Below are 19,138 nucleotides of genomic sequence, written 5' to 3'. Positions count from 1 at the left end.
TAACAGTGTAAGGATTACGATAACACTTGTCCTGCATGTCAAAATTCATTTTGACAGATTATGGAAAATGGCATTGGTGTGGACAGACTCCTGTTGGGTGTGTTACCTTTGTAGTGGTCTCCAGTACAATTCCGTTGTGAAGTAATTCCAGCACCATTTTGACGTGGCCTTCTTTTGACGCAAGATGAAGCCCGTTGAGCCCATTCTGAGGGGAAAATCATTTTGATAGTGAAGGCATTACACAATGATGCCCTGATCAACAAGTCATAATGCCGTCAAGTATCCACACGCACGCGTGGAGTATAAACCACGTGTGATAAAAATGTGGTTCGTTGACACAGAATTCTGTAACAATCGCAAATCAGAGCAGGCCGATACTTACACGGGACACCACAGATCATTAGCAAAAAACAAAGTCTACAAAGATGAAAATGAGAATGAAACCATTTTCATTTGATTGATGATAATGGCAGGAGAAGGAGCGGGCGGCGGCGGCGGACTGGAGCGAGATGGCGGGCCGCCGGTCTCGTGGCTGGGAAGAATACAAGCCGTGTGGGATAGGTCTGACCTCACACAGCCTTCCTTCAGCCGCACAGGACATGTGAGGTTGGACCTTTCCCACACCACTGATATTATTCCTCTGAGTGGAGAGACCACAGCAGACCATCACTCGACTGCAAACTCAGGAGAGGGTGTGACAAGGGAGGGAAACGCAAAAACAAACAAAAAATGAGGGCGAATTGAAAAACAAAACAAAACAAAACAGCACACTGACACTGAGGGAGAGGCTGTCGTTGGGTTGCGAGAGAAAGGAAAAGCAGGAGTGAAGCAGCGTGCGGGTTAGCAAGCTGTTCTAAAACCACCACCCCAGTTTCGACCCCCCTCGGACCAAAAACATTACATCGCTAACGCATCAGTCACAATCAGCAGTTCTTGTCCATTTGTGTCACTGGCATCTGGACTGGACCTCTGACATGAAAACTTAAAACCAAAGAAGTCGCCTGCATCCAGTAAAGAAGGAATGTGGGAGAAGATGACTTTAAAGACCCTGTAAAGTGAATTCAGAGCTTTGTTACTAAACGCATTATACATGTTCAAAAATAATTGCTAAAAGCAGACTAATGTGGCGCGGCTAACACGGCACCCGATGACGCACTTTGGCATCTGGCAGGTGTCGCCCCTCCCCCACTATGTAAGAGCTTGAGCGCCTTTGCTCATCAGCGGTGCGATGTGCAGTGAGCTAGCGAGTTAAGCCTTCACCCCAAAAATGCATCTTCCCTGTGGATAGTCTGCTGGCGTGGCCGCTTTAGAGCGCCTCATTGTTGGCTTTGAGTGCACGCTCTCATTTTTGGGGGGGGGGGGGGGGGGGGGATGGTTGTTTGAAAAGTCTGACTTGACAGCCTGTTTGTGGACCAGGGCTTCGGGATGGCATGGCCGCTTCAGAGTGCCTCGATGGCGGCCTTGAGTGTGCGCATGTCAAGTAGAGAAGACTGAAGAGCAAGGTAAAAAAAAACGTTTTAAAAGTCTGACATAATAGCGAGCGTGTGGGCGGGGGTTTCGAGCTGGTGTGTCCGCTTGTTTTTGTGGCTCAAACGTAGTTATGTGCGGACGTATGAAAGAAGCTCCATTTTTCCAGGGCGAAGAAGTGGTATTTGATTGACAGTTGTGCAGGGCGTGGTTTCAGCGCACACAGCGTCTGAAAGTGGAGGGGAACGGCTTGTATTTTCACAGTTTTGAAGCCTCGTTTGATGTACTTGGCGATTTTTTTCATCATTCAAATTTGGCAGGATTGTTAACGTCTCAGTGGCGTGCCAAATGTACATGCATTTTCACTTTACAGGGGACTTCACAGCAAAAAAAAGAAACAGCGGCACACTTTGGAATTACAATTTCAAATGAGACGGACGGCATTGTCTAAGGACAGTTTTGAACGGTCGCTAGTTGTATAATGAATGTCTCTTTTCCATTGGGTGTATTGCTTCATCACAGCGGAGAGGTGAGCTGTGATGACTTTGTTATGAGGTGCCTGGGTTGAAGTCTACATAAAGAATGACATGTTGCTGAGGACAGACCGTGACAAAGTGTGACGGTCCTCATACACACGCGTCACGTTTTCTTTGGGTCACGTGTCGAGCGCTCGAGGGCAGCAGAGGGCCAATTACCTCGGAGAGCAAGCGTCAGAGAAAAGGATGCAGCATGAAAGAGGTGGAGCAAAGAAGACACCATTTGCCCATTTATTACCTGGCCCGGAGGCCTGAGCATGCATTTACAGTACACGGCAGAGTGAACAGGCACAAACAACTATAACAGCACATGGATTAAGTCACACATCATGCACACTTAAGATTTCAATTCAAAATACGGTACATCGACAATAAATGCAGAGATGACCGAGACAACAGTCCAGCTAGTCACATCCTCGAGGTCATTTCTCTACTCAGCATTCGAAAGTGGAATTATACGCGCAAGGAGCTGCTTCATTTGTCATGATGATCACATCCTGAAAATGGAGCTCCTGCAGCCCTCTCACCTGATTGGCTGTATTTATATCAATGCCATTCTTAATATGTTCCAGGGCCTTGTCCAGGTTGCCAGAACGGGCCACTCGGAGAAAACTGTTGCCGGCATCTGTCTGCAAACACAGCGGACAAAAGGAAAGGAGGGAGGAACACGGGGTAAAGTAAAGGACGCACAAAGAAGAGGAATAAAGAGGAAAATACAGAAAAACAGTTGGGTTAAGGATGGGGACTGTTCAAGGTAATTCATTATCTTTCCACCCATTTCGCTCCTCGCTTTAGATTTTGTTTGATTTCTTTTTGTTGGTTGTGCATTTTAAAAAAACATCTGCACTGACAAGCAAGTGTATTAATAGATGTGCAGGTGACCTAAAGCCACGATTCCATCAAGCGGGATAGTCCAATGGACGCTTAATGGAAAAGCAAACTAATTGTGTTGTTGTTGTTTCGGGGCTGGCAATTTGTGATCTTTCATGATGGCATGTGGATGTTTCTTTGCTTCGTTTGTGATCTCCACAATCCTTCCCACGACAACCGTTTATCATACTGTATCATTGACGTTGACACCCCAGTAAAAGGGGTGCAATGAAAATTTTAGAAAATGCAAATAATGGAGGGCCCTCCCAAAGCAAAGCCAACTTTAGTCCCGTCTCATTTGTCACTGCGCTGATAGTTGCAAGACATATCTGTTATCTGTTAAAGCAACGCCAACTCACGGTGACCCGTGAGGAAAAATACATTGCATACCGAGCACTTTTTCTCATGAGGCCCGTGTTCATTCGGCTCCCGGGCAAGTGGGGGCGCTGCTCAAACATGATCGCTCATGTAGCGCCTCACGAGCAGAAGCGAGAACGTCACGGAGAGAAACCCGACTGCGTCGAAGTCTGCACCTTCTCACCTCATTTGCATAATCTTCTCCTCTCCATTTGACTATCCATGTAAACACACTGGTCGTCGAAACTGTACATTCAGCAATGCATTTATTCTGACAGAACGACACTGAATGCTACATCACGCGCAGCGCTGAAGCTGTCCCCCCCCCCCCCCATTTCAACTTCAAACCACAGTGCCTTAAGCTGTGTTATCTATTGTTGCAGCTTGTTGGTAAAAAAAAAAAAAAAGTGAAAGGATCCACATGCCTGAAGCAGAGGCATGGCAACAAACGACACAACGTAGCCTCAGCATGATTCTAATGGCAAAGCACTGTGCAAAAGAGAGAGGTCACTTTCCAAAAAAAAAAAAAAAAAAAAAAAACTAAGCTGGAGTGATTGCACACGAAAAAAAGAAAGTCAAAAAGAAAAAGCTGTTTCCAGCTAAAATACTTCCTGGATTAATTGCATGCACAATGCACTCCTTGTTCCTGACAAAATATATACCAACAGTTCCTCTTGGCAGATAGTTCAAAATGAAGCTTTTAGAAACGACATCATTTGGGCTCTTTTGTGTGCCCCTGCTGAGCCACTTGCCTGAGTCAGTCACTCTGACAAATTTTCACTCGCTCCGAACTTGAACAACAACCATGTTTCGAAAAAGAAAAAAGAAAAGAAAAGAAAATGTAAGTTGAAGAAACATTATGGTTTATTCAATCTGGATCGGTCGAACGAGTGTCTCCGCATTACTTACACAGTTGCCGAGTTGCCTTAAGGAGCATGCCTCCCATTTGAATGGAATCTCTAATGTCTTTCCTTTGGGAGAAGGTGATCAGACACCAACATCCAGACAGCTCATTGTCACGCACACACGCACGCACGCACGCAAGAAAACAAAAACTCACACACACACACACGCACACGCATGCACAAACCCTCCATTCTTACACTACAAAATAACTCAAAACCTCGCCAATAATATTTGTCTCAATTCCAGTCAAAACTAATTCAAATGAGACTCTTCACGTAAAAAGTAACTTGTTTTTAGACAATTTTCACTTGCTTCAAACTAATTGTTTTTCTTGAAATAAGTACAAAACAAAAATCCCAGTGGACAAAGAAAAAAACTTGGTCCACTGGCAATTTTTTTCTACTTATTTCAAATAAAAATGAGCTTGAAACAAGTGAAAATAGTTTAAAAATAATTTACTTGTTTAGGCGATGAATCTTCTTTTAAGTGTCGTCAGATTAGTTTTGAGACGTTCGACTCGAAAGAATATACAAATATTCTCGGTAAGATTTTGAGTTTTTGGAGTATATTCGGACACACCTGCATCTAGACTTGAGACCACAACAAACAACTGCGGTCTTCCTTTGAAGATCCCGCTAATTGTTTTTGCATGCAGAATACAATGCACAAATAAAAAAAAACTAGTAAAAACAAGTCGTCGCAAAATGAGACACTTTGCAAGAGGCGAAAATGAAGGGCGAGCTTTTGCATGCTGCCCACAACTAAGGTCAGTCAAACTGGTTTTGTCAATCTAACTTTTTTTTTCGTTCTAAGCTATAAAATGTACTAAGGACAACAGGCCGGTATTCTGTTGCATGAAATGTTTGAAAAGTGCCATGGTGACACCAGAAACATCCTGTCATCACTGCGGGAGCGAGCACAGCTGATGCAGACACACATCAGCCATGGAGACACCCTGGAGACGCACACACACACACACACAAAACACATATAAGGGTTCATGACACAGCTTGCCAACAGAGCTGAATGTTAATATCACGTTAATGACAAACGCACTTTCTCACCAAAAGTAAAGCATTTCCGTTTATGCGTGTATCTGCTTGCGTCAAACAAATGTGTGTGTGCATTGAGATAAGGATGGATGAACTCCACCCAATTCAAAAACTTGCAACACCCCGTGAAGGCTTTTTTTTTTTTTTTTTTTTTTTCAAATGGTCTTTCTGCTACGTTTGCTGGGACACCACGGCATGATTGAGATGAATGTGTTGCTCCCTGATTATTCCCAGGCAAAGGACGCGCTTCGCACTGCAAAGCGCTGGGGAGACAATGAATCATTCTATTTGTAGGAAAAGAAACAAGACACAATAACCTGCTCCACGGCGCCACAATAAACAAGAGCGACATTGCCGTCGTGCGCGGTTGAGTAATGCTAATGATGATGTGCTCGGAGTAAGAGAAGGCAAAATGTACTTCTTGCCGAAAACTGACTGCTACGAACCCCCCCCCACCACCTTCTTTCTGCTCTGCTGGTGCTGCAGCAGTCAGAATGACATCACCCCCCTCTGCAGTGTTTGAAAGCTCCGTGTTTGTGTGCATGTGTTCGCGGGATCAACATCCTTGCCTTCCTGTGAAATGGACGACTACGTCTGAGGAATCGCCGGTTTTACAAAGCCTCAATTGTGTTGCTGAGAGAGTACGCAGAGCAGCGCAGTCAATTATACAAGATAATGGAATCCAATTTGCAAGATGCAAAAGCCATGTAATCGTAGACATTTGGATTGGAGAAGGCACCGGTGTTTTTTTCAGTGGGCTTCGAATGGCTCTCGCGGTGCTTCCAAAGTCTCATCACATTTCTCATTCGTCTGTTGCAATTATTCAAAATACAAAACGTGCTGCTACGACCAAAGTCGCACAACGGTGGCAAGAAGCAACTTTCCCTATGAGCTCTTTTAGTTCTGTGCCTTTAAGCGGGCGCATTAGATGGTAATCATTAGACGGCATAGGCTGAGTCATAAAAGCGTTATTTTCATGTACCATCGGCGATTTGTAAAATTTGCAGATACATCTCGGTATCTCACTTAATGCTGTTATAAAGTACAGCACAAGTAATGCATTGAGCATTCTCATACCTTTTTTTTTTTTTAACTGTCAATTAGCGGCCCAATTCATCTCGGGGGTTGTCGGTTGAATCCACATCTCTTTTCTCACAGTCTGAACACGTTGGCCTCGCTAAGGGAAATGAAGCTCGGGATTCAACTCGGACCGTGTTACCAGTGCAACGGTAGCTCAATGCAATAATATCGCTGCCAAACATCCGGGAAATGGATATCGTTTCAGAGAACCTCAACAGTTTCGCTCATAATAATAATCATAAAGCACTCGCTTTTGCTATATTTACTCTCACCTTTCTTTTTTGTATTAAAAGCACTAAGCCTGAACCATACAGCTGTGGAGTCCCACCACGCTTTGTTAATCTGTTTAGTAATTTACAATATGAATGTGCACATACAACCAATTAACCTGAAAAGTATCATCCAGATGAACCCCAACAGAATGCGATCGGTGAGTTGTCATACAATTTACAGGAACGTTGAGCAACGGATATGGAAATTCCTGCAGAGTACTTCAACAGCTCTTTCATCATCCTTTTTCTGCTGACTTGCATTTGTTCAATACATTGATTTTCTTTCTCGGGCCTTTTCCCCTTTAGCCACTGCATCTGTGTTTTCGTCTCTCAGGCTGATCCATCAGATTGGGCAGGCAGCAAGCCGCTTCCGGATACCGAGATGTAGTAAGTGTTGACTCAGTCGGATGGAGGCCCGTGGGACCGCTCCGCCTTGGGCACATTTACAGGAAGAGGGCGAGCAATCCTATGAAACGGTTACAATTGCTTCAATCGACACGTCTGTCGAGCTATGGAAACCTGTGCTCGATAAAATGATGACAAATCTTCTCGATCTTTATGATTTACTTTCTCCACTGTGCTTACGGATGAGATTGTCATGGTTATTGTCGCCCATTAAGTGGATGACCATGTAGCGTAAAGCCGTAGTGTTTGGAGCTCAGGGGCAGGTGATATATGGTAAACACCGCGCGCATAGCAGCTCTAATTAGGTACGCATCGTCATCTTATAATGGCCAACCTAAATGCATTGCGCTGCCTCGGTTATATCATTAGTGTGAATAAACAAAACGCATCAGGTTGCGCTTGCCAACAGGATTTCCCAGTAAAGTTAAACAACAACGGCAGCTATCATGTAAGAAATGTCACAATAATACATCATCAGTGAAGCTTTGAGGATTAATGCTAGAATGTATAAACACATGCATATTCTCAGTGGATATTTGCAGAGGCGAAGAAAGATACATTTGAAAACTTTTACGTCTCGTCCGACATTGAAGTGTGACAACTACTGCTATTCTACGAATGTCGCATGAAACGATTCATTTATCCCTCTGACGCTGATGTGTTAATGAAACTAAATATTATATTACAGTTAAATCCCACAGGGGTAATTGGCCTCAATTTATTTTCAGACCTGCAAAGAGTGACATTTCTTCTTCTCCTTAACTCAAAAGACATGCATGCAATCTGCAAGGCTTTACTGTTAGTGGTGGTGTCGCTCTGTTGGTTCTGAGGATTATAAAGTTCCCAAAGTGTCCAGTAAAGTTCCTCTGAAAGGGTTTAATTAATTGACCAGCTAATCAGCCTACGGACCTCCAGTTTACTTACCCGAGCTAATCCCGGTTGACATCATACAAATGGAAAATCAAACAGAGGAACAAGAGGAGTCAAAAACAAGATTAAGAGGGGAAAACAACACAGCACACATTCTCTCACATGCACACGAATCTTTGAGGCACATACAGCAAACTTGCATAGATAATCCCAAGCAATCAAGCTGGAAAGCAATGTCGCAATGTCCCCCCTTTAAATAACGTTTTGATCAACAACTCCCTCTTTTTAAGTGAGCGCTTAACTAATAACTTGGCTCATGCTTTTTATGGCTACTGTGTGTGGAAGAATGAAACCAGGTACACTTTTGTGTCCCTCTGAGGGCAATGAAACAAGGCGAGTTGACGATGGGAAACACAGTATTTGGGAGTAAAGACAGACGCAATCTGTCAAACAGTAGACTGAAACAAACATGCCTTTATATTAATAGCTGGTGGATCAAGTTAATAAGAGCTGAAAACTCCAAAGTTAATATAAGTAGACTACTAGCATGTGCTTATCTGAGAAAATGTTTTGGTGACCATAGTAATACACGGCCCAAAAACCTCATGAAGCATGTGAGAGAAACAGAGAGAGAGAGAGAGAAAGAGAGAGAGGGAGAGAGAGAGAGAGAGAGAGAGAGAGAGAGAGAGAGATGTTACAGTGCAGAAGAAGAGAAGTGAAACGTTTGCAGTACTCACTCCGAAAGTGACGGTCTTGGCTGGCATGCCTGTTGGCCCTCCGCTGTCTTTCTTACGTTCTGTTTCTCCCAAACTGAAAGATGTCTTTCCAATTGCCCCCCCTGCGAGTGCCACCACGCAGGGCACGTAAACACGGGCACACACCCCCGCACAGGCGCACACACTTGAGTAAGCCGGACCCAGTTCGGTGGGTGGAGAGACGGGGGAGGGCGGGGTGAGGGGGCCCAGGGTTTTATCTCTGCAGGAATGTTGCCTGTATCTAAAGACGCACATTTCACTAGCAGCCAAAAACCAACGAGCACCCCAAACCCGCCACAAGAATCTCCTTCCTTCCGAGCATCCTCGATGGGAAATATTTCTGTTTTGCCCGGGGAAATTTCCACCTAAATCTTTGAGTCGTAACCGTGCCATCTTGCCATCTTCCAGCCTCCCGCTCCAGCCTCTGCTCTGCTCTCTACCTCACAAACCCTAACCCACCATTCAGGATTCACCTCCACTTTATCCCTCCTTTCTCTTGTCCTGTCTTCCCCACGTCACGCCCATCTCTGCATCTCCTGTATGTTTTGTGACAGCCACACAATCATTTGTTCACGGACAATAAATAGACCAAAATAGAGTAACTGTGGGTGTTTTTCTTTTTTTTGGTTGGGGGGGGGTGTATCGCAGATCTGTTTCAGTTAGTGAGGTGACTTACAGTGACAAAGCGCTTGGTGAGGGGGTTGCTGCCACCACCCCATGACAATGGGCCAGACACTTGGGTTGGGGGGGTGGGTATAAAGGGGGCCAGCCTCTCAAAAGGCCCTGCCTCCTTTAATAAAGCGTCCGTCATTCCCGTGTTGAAAAGGCCTTCTTTTCTCTACCTCTCCCCTCCTCTCTGCCTCTCCTGGCTAAATGCTGGGAAAAGCACATCGCTGCCAAAACCATGCAGAGAGATAAATGCTGTAGGAGAGAGGACAGAGGGGGCGGGGGGCGGGGGGGGGGGGGGGGGGGGGGGCTATGTAGAAAGGAGGCTACATACAACTCAGTACCACTGGACTGTGACCTGAGCAAAAACATGACGTGGGACTTCGATCCGCTCCACGCTTTTTATAAGCAATGGAAAATGGTGCTGTATGTGTCCCAAGAAGAAGATAACACTTAAATAGATACAAAAAATAATATGAATGCATGGCAAATTGTACTGTCGTTCCGTCGCTATAAAACTCCTGGAACTCTCTGAAATAAACCTCCACAGTCTCCGTGTGCGGTAGCGCCATACGGTCCATCCGAGAAAAAGAATGATAGCTTCTCACCAATCTGTTAACACGCTCCATAACGTGTTGCTAAGGCAACTCTTTTTAGGGAAGCCGATATAAATCCAGACACACTCCAGTTTAGTGGCAGAATAGATTTAGATTCGGGACAGACGTGCCCTCTGCACTCGACGTCGGGTCCGCCTTGTTGACAGGATAAAGGGCTTCGGCTGTCCACGTGTGCTGCTTGTAGCCGCTATATTGCCTTTGTCCTGAGGTGCCAGACCAGCGAAGAGAAGAATCAACATAAATAATGGCCCTTTGTCAGCTGTCTTTCCTCAACTTGTCAAGACTCCTTTTGCGTGATATTGCACCGCTGCCAACAGCATCTCTGAGAATAAGGAATATACGCTTTCACACTCGGACAAGCCTCGGTGTGATATAAAACCAAACGAATCAACATTTGCTCCATTTGTCGTAACGGCACGCAGTGTCAGGGACATGGTCCGCACCAATTTGGCTGCAGCAGCAGCTTCAAATAGCGCGCACGGGCGTACACAAACTCAACATTAAGCCTGCCACGGATAGGAAAGGATAAAAAAAAAAAAATGTAATGCTTACGCAACAGAAAGTTTACATGTTAGAGCACATCGTTATACATACTTTATATGACAGTGAATACAGAAAGGCTTCAATAAATTCGCAATAGCCAGCTTGACCTGTGGGAGACAAACTCAAGGTGTTAGAAATATTACACATATGAATAAAGCCAATAGAAGGAAAGAGATGGCATGAAATGTGTCACCGCTGGTCCAGACTTCCATTCATGGAAAGGCAGAGATGGGAAATAGTGTCAGAGGACAGAAAAAGACAAAACTGAGCACGATCTGACAACATAAACTCTTTCAAACAAAGAATAGAGTCATCACTCACAAGTGGGAATGTGTTGGCAGGATCTGCTCAGACAAACCAGAATTCGTAGCAGTCAGATTAACGAAGATGAACAAATGGAAGGAGCTTTCGAGTGACAATGCACCGCAAGCCTGGAGGACTTGTTGGTCCTTCAATGTTGTTCAAGTGAAGAACGATTCTTCTTTTTTTTTTTCCCACCGAGACAGTTCACGTGGAGATGTTCCACAGAGCATTGTCTGATACTACGCCGTTGTTTTGCACGTGTTTTGAATTGTCATAGTTTCACATGCGAATGGTTAATGGCAGTGCGAGCAATTACTGCATAGTGAGCAGTTGGTTACATACTACATCAAGTTCAGGTTAAATGTTCAGTTTCCGTGGATTTATTTTTCGGGGGACTCTCAGACACAGGTAATGCTGCAATTACTTTGATTTGAAAGAAATATTGGTACATCCTATTTATTTAACATTTATTCCTTCATCTCGTTAAACCACAACACTATATTTCTGTGCATGTACGTGTTTAGCTTGTAAATTAAAAGAAGACATAAATGAAACGATAGCACGAGAAGCTGTTAGTTTTAATGAATGGTAGAAGTTTCAGTTGTATCTTTTTTTTCCCCACAGTGTAAAGGGACCATGTAACCCAAACGCCGAGTCAGCTCGTTTCTCACCTCTCAGCGAACAGGGCTCATTCAGACATTATTCCACAGACCTTTCTTAATTCAAATCTAAATAAAGAAATATCTAATGCATTTATTTTGATTGCCATTAACAAACAGTTAGTACCGGCTACTTGTGCAGGAAAATGCTCGGTTGCCTCGCCAATAGGAGCGCGACATTGGAAAAAAATAAAATAAAAATAAGCTACCTTTGAGCAAATACAACTGTGAGGCATAATATAACATTAATTTGCCAATAATAACTAAGATGGACATTGAAGTACTCACTGCTGTCTCACACAAACATACACATTCAAAAATGCACGCTCTCACGGGCCCTTAAACCTGCACACACATCCAAACCTAGAGTGAATGCATGCAAGTATAAAATACACGCATACACCATGTTAACATAATGCAGCAATTAGCAATCATCCAAATGCATCCAAGGCGTATATTTCAGGCAGTGTACTCAAACTGAGTAAAGTTGCTTTTGATGAACACTGCACACATTAGGGTAGGATTTGAAGTGATGTAATTGGGCGACACCCATTTCCCTATGAATAATATTTTGCTCATGTATAGTACACTGTACAAATTGGAATCTATTATTACATATATATATATATATATATATATATATATATATATATATATATATATGTGATTACCGACAGTAATGCTGCAAACTACAAGAATAGAGCAGGAAACAAAAGGCAAAGCTCAGAATTTCTCACCAAGTTGCACAAAACTGCTGTCACTGCTTAGTTAACATCAAGCGACAGTTGGTGCATGACAAGATCACATCACCTAAAACCTTGTCTTGATATTAACAGTAGTTGACTCGTTTTTAAATGCGTATGAAAATTGCCTGCGTAGCTTTATGATGGTGACAGAAACAGATCGTTTCTATTGCCGTTGTTTCTCTGGAGAATTTTGTCACGGAGGTTGACCGGTGCCCCTAAAGAGCGTTTGTTCGACTTCCTATTTTTCCATCGGGTGACACGGGGCTGGCAGATTAGCGACAAGCACTTTGACACGTTGAATGAGCAGCAGGTAGGAACCTCAATGCTTAAAATGTATTTGCAGACACGTGGCGAAAGGTGGACAGATCAGGAAACTTAGCCGTGAGACTTTCTGACCACCTTCCCCATGCTGTCTGCGCATTCACCTCAATCACATGCACATGCACGCACACATGCATCAATTTCTCTCCTTTTCTAACCTCGCTGAGAATAATCATTGAATGGACTTTTCCTCCGAAAAAAGAAAATCGCTCTTTATTGTGACTCAAAAATCTCAGAATGACCGATTCCCAACGGTTGACCAAGTTCAGAGGATTTCTGCTCCTCTGTCCTCCTGCTAAAATTGGTATCTAACCAACTGAGACCTTGATCTGTTGGTTCGACACAATGGGGGAAAAAAAAAAATACTCGCTATTAATAACCCTGGGATAAAAATGAGTGCTCCAATATTTGAATAGGCCATGGCCTTTCACATGTAAATTACACTCTGCACCCCCTCGCTGAAACAAATTATAGCCAACTGCTGGTGGTTGGACATGAATGGGCGTCCTAATGTAGTCTGCATCTACAGTGGGTCGGGGAGCAGCTGGAAAAAAGAAACTGAGGCGAGGGAGAATTTATATGACAGTGCAGAGTGTGACAGTTTGCTTTTCTTCATATTGAACCTGCCACGCAACCACAGTGTGACGAATGGGGCTTGGCTTCCAGAGCATCTGCCTCCGAGGACGAAATGAGGGCCAGTTAAGAGCTGTAGGGGACCTTCTCCGGTCCTAATAAGTGGTAATAGTAGCAGAGGGGCCACGGCCTTTACGGACCACTGACAATACACAACGCTACCTTGTGGTGGGTTGATGAAGAGGGTTGAGTTCTCTCATCCCCAAGCGGCCATCTGATTTATCAGCAAGCATGTTCGATCAAGCCCAGATTAAAACAACAACAACAATAATACAAATGGAATTTAGTTTCTTATCCCCCCCCCCCCATCATAATAATTACTGCGGTCTGTAAACATTAGGCATCATACATATATTCCAGATATGAATAAAGTCAGAGCCCCTTTTCTTCCTCACTTTCCAGATCAATTTTCTGGTTTAACTTTGACCTACTTTATGGTTTATTTGTTTTATGTTGCTTGCATTGTTTTTTTTTTTTTTTTTTTTTAATATATTTATTTAAAGTTCATTACAATGAAATTGGTACTGCATGTAATACTACCAGAGTGATTGTTGAAGTGCCCGCATACAGTCCCAGGGCCTGTTGTGCTGTATGTAATTCAATGAATATTCACAAAAAAACAACCATACAAGGAAAAATGTAATCAAAGGAGGAAGAAAAATGCAACAGCCCACTACACAAATAATCATGAGCAACCCAGGAACGATCATACGCTATATTGTTTTAAAATAGTCAGTTTACATGTTTCTACTTGTCATCTATTGTACATACAATGAATGCATTTGATATTTTCTTGTAGGATATTTGTACGTTTGCTCATAAGATGATTCTCCTGTAATTTGGGCTTTAGGAAACCTCCTATTGCTCCATCACCAGTGAAAGCAATATGGAGATAGAAAGGGCGGGATTAGTAATTTGAGATAGCTATAGCAAGGATTTGAGGGGAAAGAAAAGTCTGGAACAAGTTTCCCAGCGGTCTTATTGCACTTAGATGAACTCTCTTCCACTTAGCGAAAATGGATTCAAGATCATCTATCGGGTAGTTGCAATGAAACCGTTGGTGGACGAGGCCCAGACTGTTTACACAGATAAAGGCAGACAAACGACAGATACGGCATGTGGATTGCTGTCACATTGGAAATACACGACAGCCACAATACACAAACAGTGACACATCAAAAGGTACGAGGCGTGCACCGCCACAATGACGCAGCAGAAAGAGCGCATACGCAAACACATCGAATACGCTCGTACAGATGCCATGCAAGCCCTGAGCGTAAGCATGCACTCTGCGCACTGATAAGGTCGAGTGCCAAGACACACACGCATACAGCACACACACACACACACACACATACTCACTCTTGAAATTGATTTGAGCCTAAACACAATCACAGTGGTACAGATGGAGCAAGCATATTTACTAACTTAGAAGAACCCACAGGAAAAATAGTGTGACTGTCTTATCATTAGTGTGAACCTCTGCTTCATGAGCTACTTTGTGCGGAGGGATACGCATTTATTGTACTACGAAGTAAAGTAAAGTATTTTGCCCGTGGACTCTTGCCATGTAATATGCTGATTTGAAAACACCACTTTCTGAGATATCACAAGACACTGAGAAAGATGTTTCTATTGGAACAGATACACACGCGTCTTTAACATGGAGGATTAAAAAAAAAAAAAAAAAAAAAAAGGTCCTACACAACATTAAAAAAACACACCAGATAAATAAAACGTGTAAATCAGCAAGTTAGTACAATAAGTCAAGCGGGGACGGGCAACAGTGAAAAAGCTCCAGCGTGATCCACGACACCTGTACGACTGAATTTGTTTACAGCACAACAGCACGACTTGAATGAACCAGCACTACAATACCATAAGCGACACAAAAAAGTCATACAAAATAAAGAAATAAACAAAACAGCAGCTGAGTGACACAAACTTTACATGACGGGATGACCATCAATACAGAATATATATACACAGATATTCATAGAAAAAAGCCAGATATACGTGTTGCAGATATTTACTTCATCATCATAGAGCCATACTCCTTGGCCATCCGGCATCTCAGAGCTCACACTACTGTCCTGATCGATTAGCCAGCGATGCACGGCGTGGGCCTAAAAGAACATACGACATAAAGACAGAGTCCAGTTAATAGCAACAATGAGATGCAGAAGATGGAGTGACAGAAAAGAGAGACGGAAGAGAGCAGTAGAGAAAATTGAAATCATCAGCAAGGAAGATCAAGAGAGCAAAAAATGCATGAAGACACGAGTAGAAAGGACAGAAAAGGCATAGGAAAGGGTAACATGAGGGGCACCCTCGAGAACCCCCACCCCCACAAAAATAATCTGTCTGTGGGAAACAGGTACGGATAACCAGCATGGTGCTGTGCACAACACAAGGATGTCACACATGCAGTGGAACATCACTGGGCAGCGACTCACTGATGGCAATGGACGAGCTGGTGGCGTTGATGCTCGCAGGTGGATCGGCTGAGTCATGGTTCAAGTGAGTCTGGATTCCCTCCTTTGCTTGCCTGTGCAAGTGTACTTACCCAAGAAAACAAACAAACAAAAAACACGTGTGTGCTGAGCGAACGTACAACACAAACAAACTTTGCCTACCCCCCACCCTCGGGATTTATGCACAATGAATGCTGACGATAGAGCACAGACCCCCCCCGAAACTGTTAAAACTGTACATGTGGCACACGTTGACAAATATTTGTGGAAATGGGTTGCATAATCCTCCCAACAACAATCGGAACAATACCTCCTCAGCTTCTCTCTGGGCAGCGGAAAAAACACTTTTCAGGTTGGCCAAAGTTGTTAAAAGCCTGTCGGGGGGCAGACAAACAACTAAATGCCCACTACTATCAAGCACAAAATGAACACATTCCACAAACTCTTCCTCCAGACCCACAGCAAAATATTTGAGAATTCAGATCAAAGACGAGTTACCTACATTGACTCCGTCACTTCTACTTCTTGTGTAGATCGTACTTGTCAGAGTCGTTTTAATGCAACATAAGTAGAAACGTTGACTCTGTTACACTGAGCTACGTTCCGCTCGCTCGCTACTCTGAGTTGTATTGCTTGCGCAATATATTTGTCATGGTTCGGCAGAAAGACTCCTGCTGCGGGCTCTGTCATGTGACCCTGTTCCACCGATCCAATGTAACCACTAGCGACGTTTGACTCCACTTCACTGATCGAACCGAGCCAGTCACATGACCCCACGCGTAGTAGGATATCCGCGGCCCCCGCACGGAAGCGAAAGTTTGGGCACGTTCAATCTGTAATTACCCTATGAAAAAGAACGTTTGTAGTTAAAGTGATTTTGTTGGGCAATATCTGAAGCTGCACTAGTTCTGCCCTAGTTCATATTTTGTCCATTTGACATTTATGCTCTGATTGAAAAAGATAATAAAGCAGAAGTCCCTCACCAGTTACTCAATAATTGAGGAGTTTTTCCACTGAATTATTCAGAGGACTCCTTCTTACTTTTATTTGAGTCATATTATTCCCGAGTAACAGCGGTCTTAATACATGTACTTGGCTACTCTACCCACATCTGCTGCCAACCATCACTGTACGACACACACACACACACACACACGCGTGCGCGCGCGCGTGAGCGAGCGAGCGCCCACAAGCGCAAAACCCCATCTGTTTCTCTCAACTGTTGTGGTGTCAGCACCAAAAACAACCGAACACAGCTACTTTCGTGCCGTCTGGCACTCTCTGCAGCAAAATGCATGTCAAGATTTGTACAATCCGCAGATGAATCACACTGTCATGGTTACAGCTACCATTTACTCAGTGGCAGCAATAGTATGATTCTTCATAAATATGCGATGCTGGGAGGCACACTTTGCAATTGCAAAATGATATTTAGCTCATACCAGGGGCCCTATTTTCGTGAACAGTGTAAATCCAGGGTGGGTGGCGCAACTGTGCGCCGGAGAAGGGTTAGGCCGGTGTTAATAATTTCATAGACGGGTGCGACCGTCAGTCGAAGTGGCTCGTTTCATTCCCTTTAAATGTGGCGCAATTTACAGTCTGGATGGAAACACGGATTCCCCGTGCAATTGCAATTCCAACGATCCGTGCGTGAGTGGAGCGCTGTGACTGCTCTGGTCACGGCGTGGCAACAGACAGTGTGAGCGGGTACCCTCATTAAATACAGAATGAGCTGTTGATAACCGCCAGTGACATAAATATGTCTGCGTCGCTCAATATCTCTCCGCATGTGCTCCGATCAAATTCACCAAAATCGCGCTAGATCTGCGGTTTAGCTTGCGCCAAGATGCACACGTCCTAGTAGGAAAGTAGCAATTGGTGTCTTTGTAAGATCTTTGTATGTCGGGAGGAAGTTTAGCTTGGGTTATTAGTAGAGGTTACGAAGGGTCTTCGCCACACGCGCACACAGCATTAAAACAGGTCAGACATTAAAGGAAACCCAGAACGTCTTTTCCTCTGAGGAAGTTTGATGTACTCACATGAGATGCATATGCATTAACGCACTCATGAAGAGATGGGTGAAGGTGATGCGTCAGATAAAACAGATGCAACAGACGACATACAGCAGCACGCACACACGCGGAGTCACCTGAAGGGTACAGTGACTCAAAGGGTGACAGCAGAGGCCGAAGCTGTTGCAAGGAAACTGTTAACTAGACAAAGCCGGGTGAAAGCACTGCACTACATTGCATCACTTTACACACTATCTCAGCACAAAAAAAACTTGCGCTTTGCATGACCTTTTTCTTTTTTCCATTTTTGGGGGAACGAGAGCTCATTAAACCACGCTTATGGTTTCGCGAGGTCCTGTTTGCGTGTTTGTGCGAGCGAATGATATGCAGCGGCGTCATCCGCAGAGTTTGTGGTGATTTACAGAGCGTGTCAGCTTAAAAGGATAATTGGATTAAGTAGCAGACGGGTACTGATGACAGGAGAAGAGGGGCAAAGGGGTGGAGGATGAAGAGGAGGAGGTGGGAGATGGCTGGAGGCACTAGGGGTTGAGAGGTGCTGATAAGAGGAGCAGGCCTCAACACTGTAGAGCCTTTGGGAGCCTGAGGGCAGCGAAAAGACACAGGGAACTCAAACCGTTATGCTGTCGATTAGAAGGATAAAGGGAATAACACTCGTAGTCTCTGGACACCTAACTAGCTGCGCCGTGGCATTTGGTTGGGTATACTCAACATAATCAGAAACAGCGGAGGAGAAAAAAAACAACATTTGTTACAATGTCTATGGCAACGTAATGGCCGTTAAACTGCATCGGAACTTGAAAGCGCCCCACATTTCGAGCTCGTTCCTCACAGTTTGATCTGCAGATCCTGGGCTTAAAAGAGAAGTGAAGACAGCAGTCACAAGATCGCGAGAGCTGTGCAAATCTCCAAAATGAAAGAAAAGACGATGCATGTGGGGGAGTATGAACACTTTCCTTAGTATTTTCTGACAACTGACATATCGAACGATAATAGTTAATGAGTCCTTTATTTTCATCAGTGTCAACCAATTAAATTGAGAATACACATTGATTTCCTGCAGGAGGAACAAACACGGATGTAGCATAATTGACTTTACAGGCGTGGGAGTATTTAAAACCTTTCAAATTAGATTAGCCGAAAATGACTTGCCCAAACTACAATGCTGACCATGACTTATGAAGTAAATTATCAGATCGACTTCCAGGATTTATGCTACGAGGGCATTTTTTAAAATTATTATTTAGTGTTGTTAATTGGCTTTCTGCTTTCTGCACAGTAGCTGTTTTTTTTGTTTTTTTTCCATCTATATGTGACAAATAATTTTGAATCAAGGTAAGATTGACTATTACCGTAGTTCTTAATATTGGCTATTGGAAGAACAAGAATTAGTGTATTATGAGTTTTAGTCTTAAAAATGTTGTGCTGTGCTGTTCAATGGATATACTGTACTGAATAAACTCAATGTATAGTTTGTTATAGCGTTGATGTTTTTTTTAAATAGAAGTATAATAAGTACTCGAGTGGCACCACCAATTACCAGCAACGTCTGATGCTGCACAGATTCGATAACTGC

General features: G+C 43.8%; 1 protein-coding gene across 23 annotated transcripts in view; it reads right to left on the bottom strand.

Annotated features, from left to right (window-relative positions):
• The window catches only part of ank1a (ankyrin 1, erythrocytic a), a 70,926-nt gene that overhangs the window by 29,837 nt on the left and 21,951 nt on the right, over positions 1–19,138 (bottom strand). For 15 of the 23 annotated variants that reach the window (XM_061671542.1, XM_061671543.1, XM_061671559.1 and 12 more), the window contains exons 1-3: positions 8,553–9,236; positions 2,531–2,632; positions 107–205 (exon numbers count right to left, since the gene is read on the bottom strand). In XM_061671542.1, the coding sequence (XP_061527526.1) occupies positions 107–205; positions 2,531–2,632; positions 8,553–8,963 (612 nt within the window). In that variant the 5' untranslated portion in view covers positions 8,964–9,236. Of the gene's footprint in view, positions 1–106; positions 206–2,530; positions 2,633–8,552; positions 9,237–15,091; positions 15,185–15,514; positions 15,697–15,842; positions 15,907–16,034; positions 16,277–19,138 lie in introns of those variants that run through there. The other 8 variants (XM_061671552.1, XM_061671566.1, XM_061671553.1 and 5 more) reach the window with 7 other exon arrangements.

The sequence above is a fragment of the Phycodurus eques genome, chromosome 3 (assembly GCF_024500275.1).
Source record: "Phycodurus eques isolate BA_2022a chromosome 3, UOR_Pequ_1.1, whole genome shotgun sequence".
NCBI classification, from domain to species: Eukaryota; Metazoa; Chordata; class Actinopteri; order Syngnathiformes; family Syngnathidae; genus Phycodurus; species Phycodurus eques.
The sequence above is the reverse complement of the archived record's forward strand: the minus strand, read 5'-3'. Positions and strand labels throughout refer to the sequence as shown.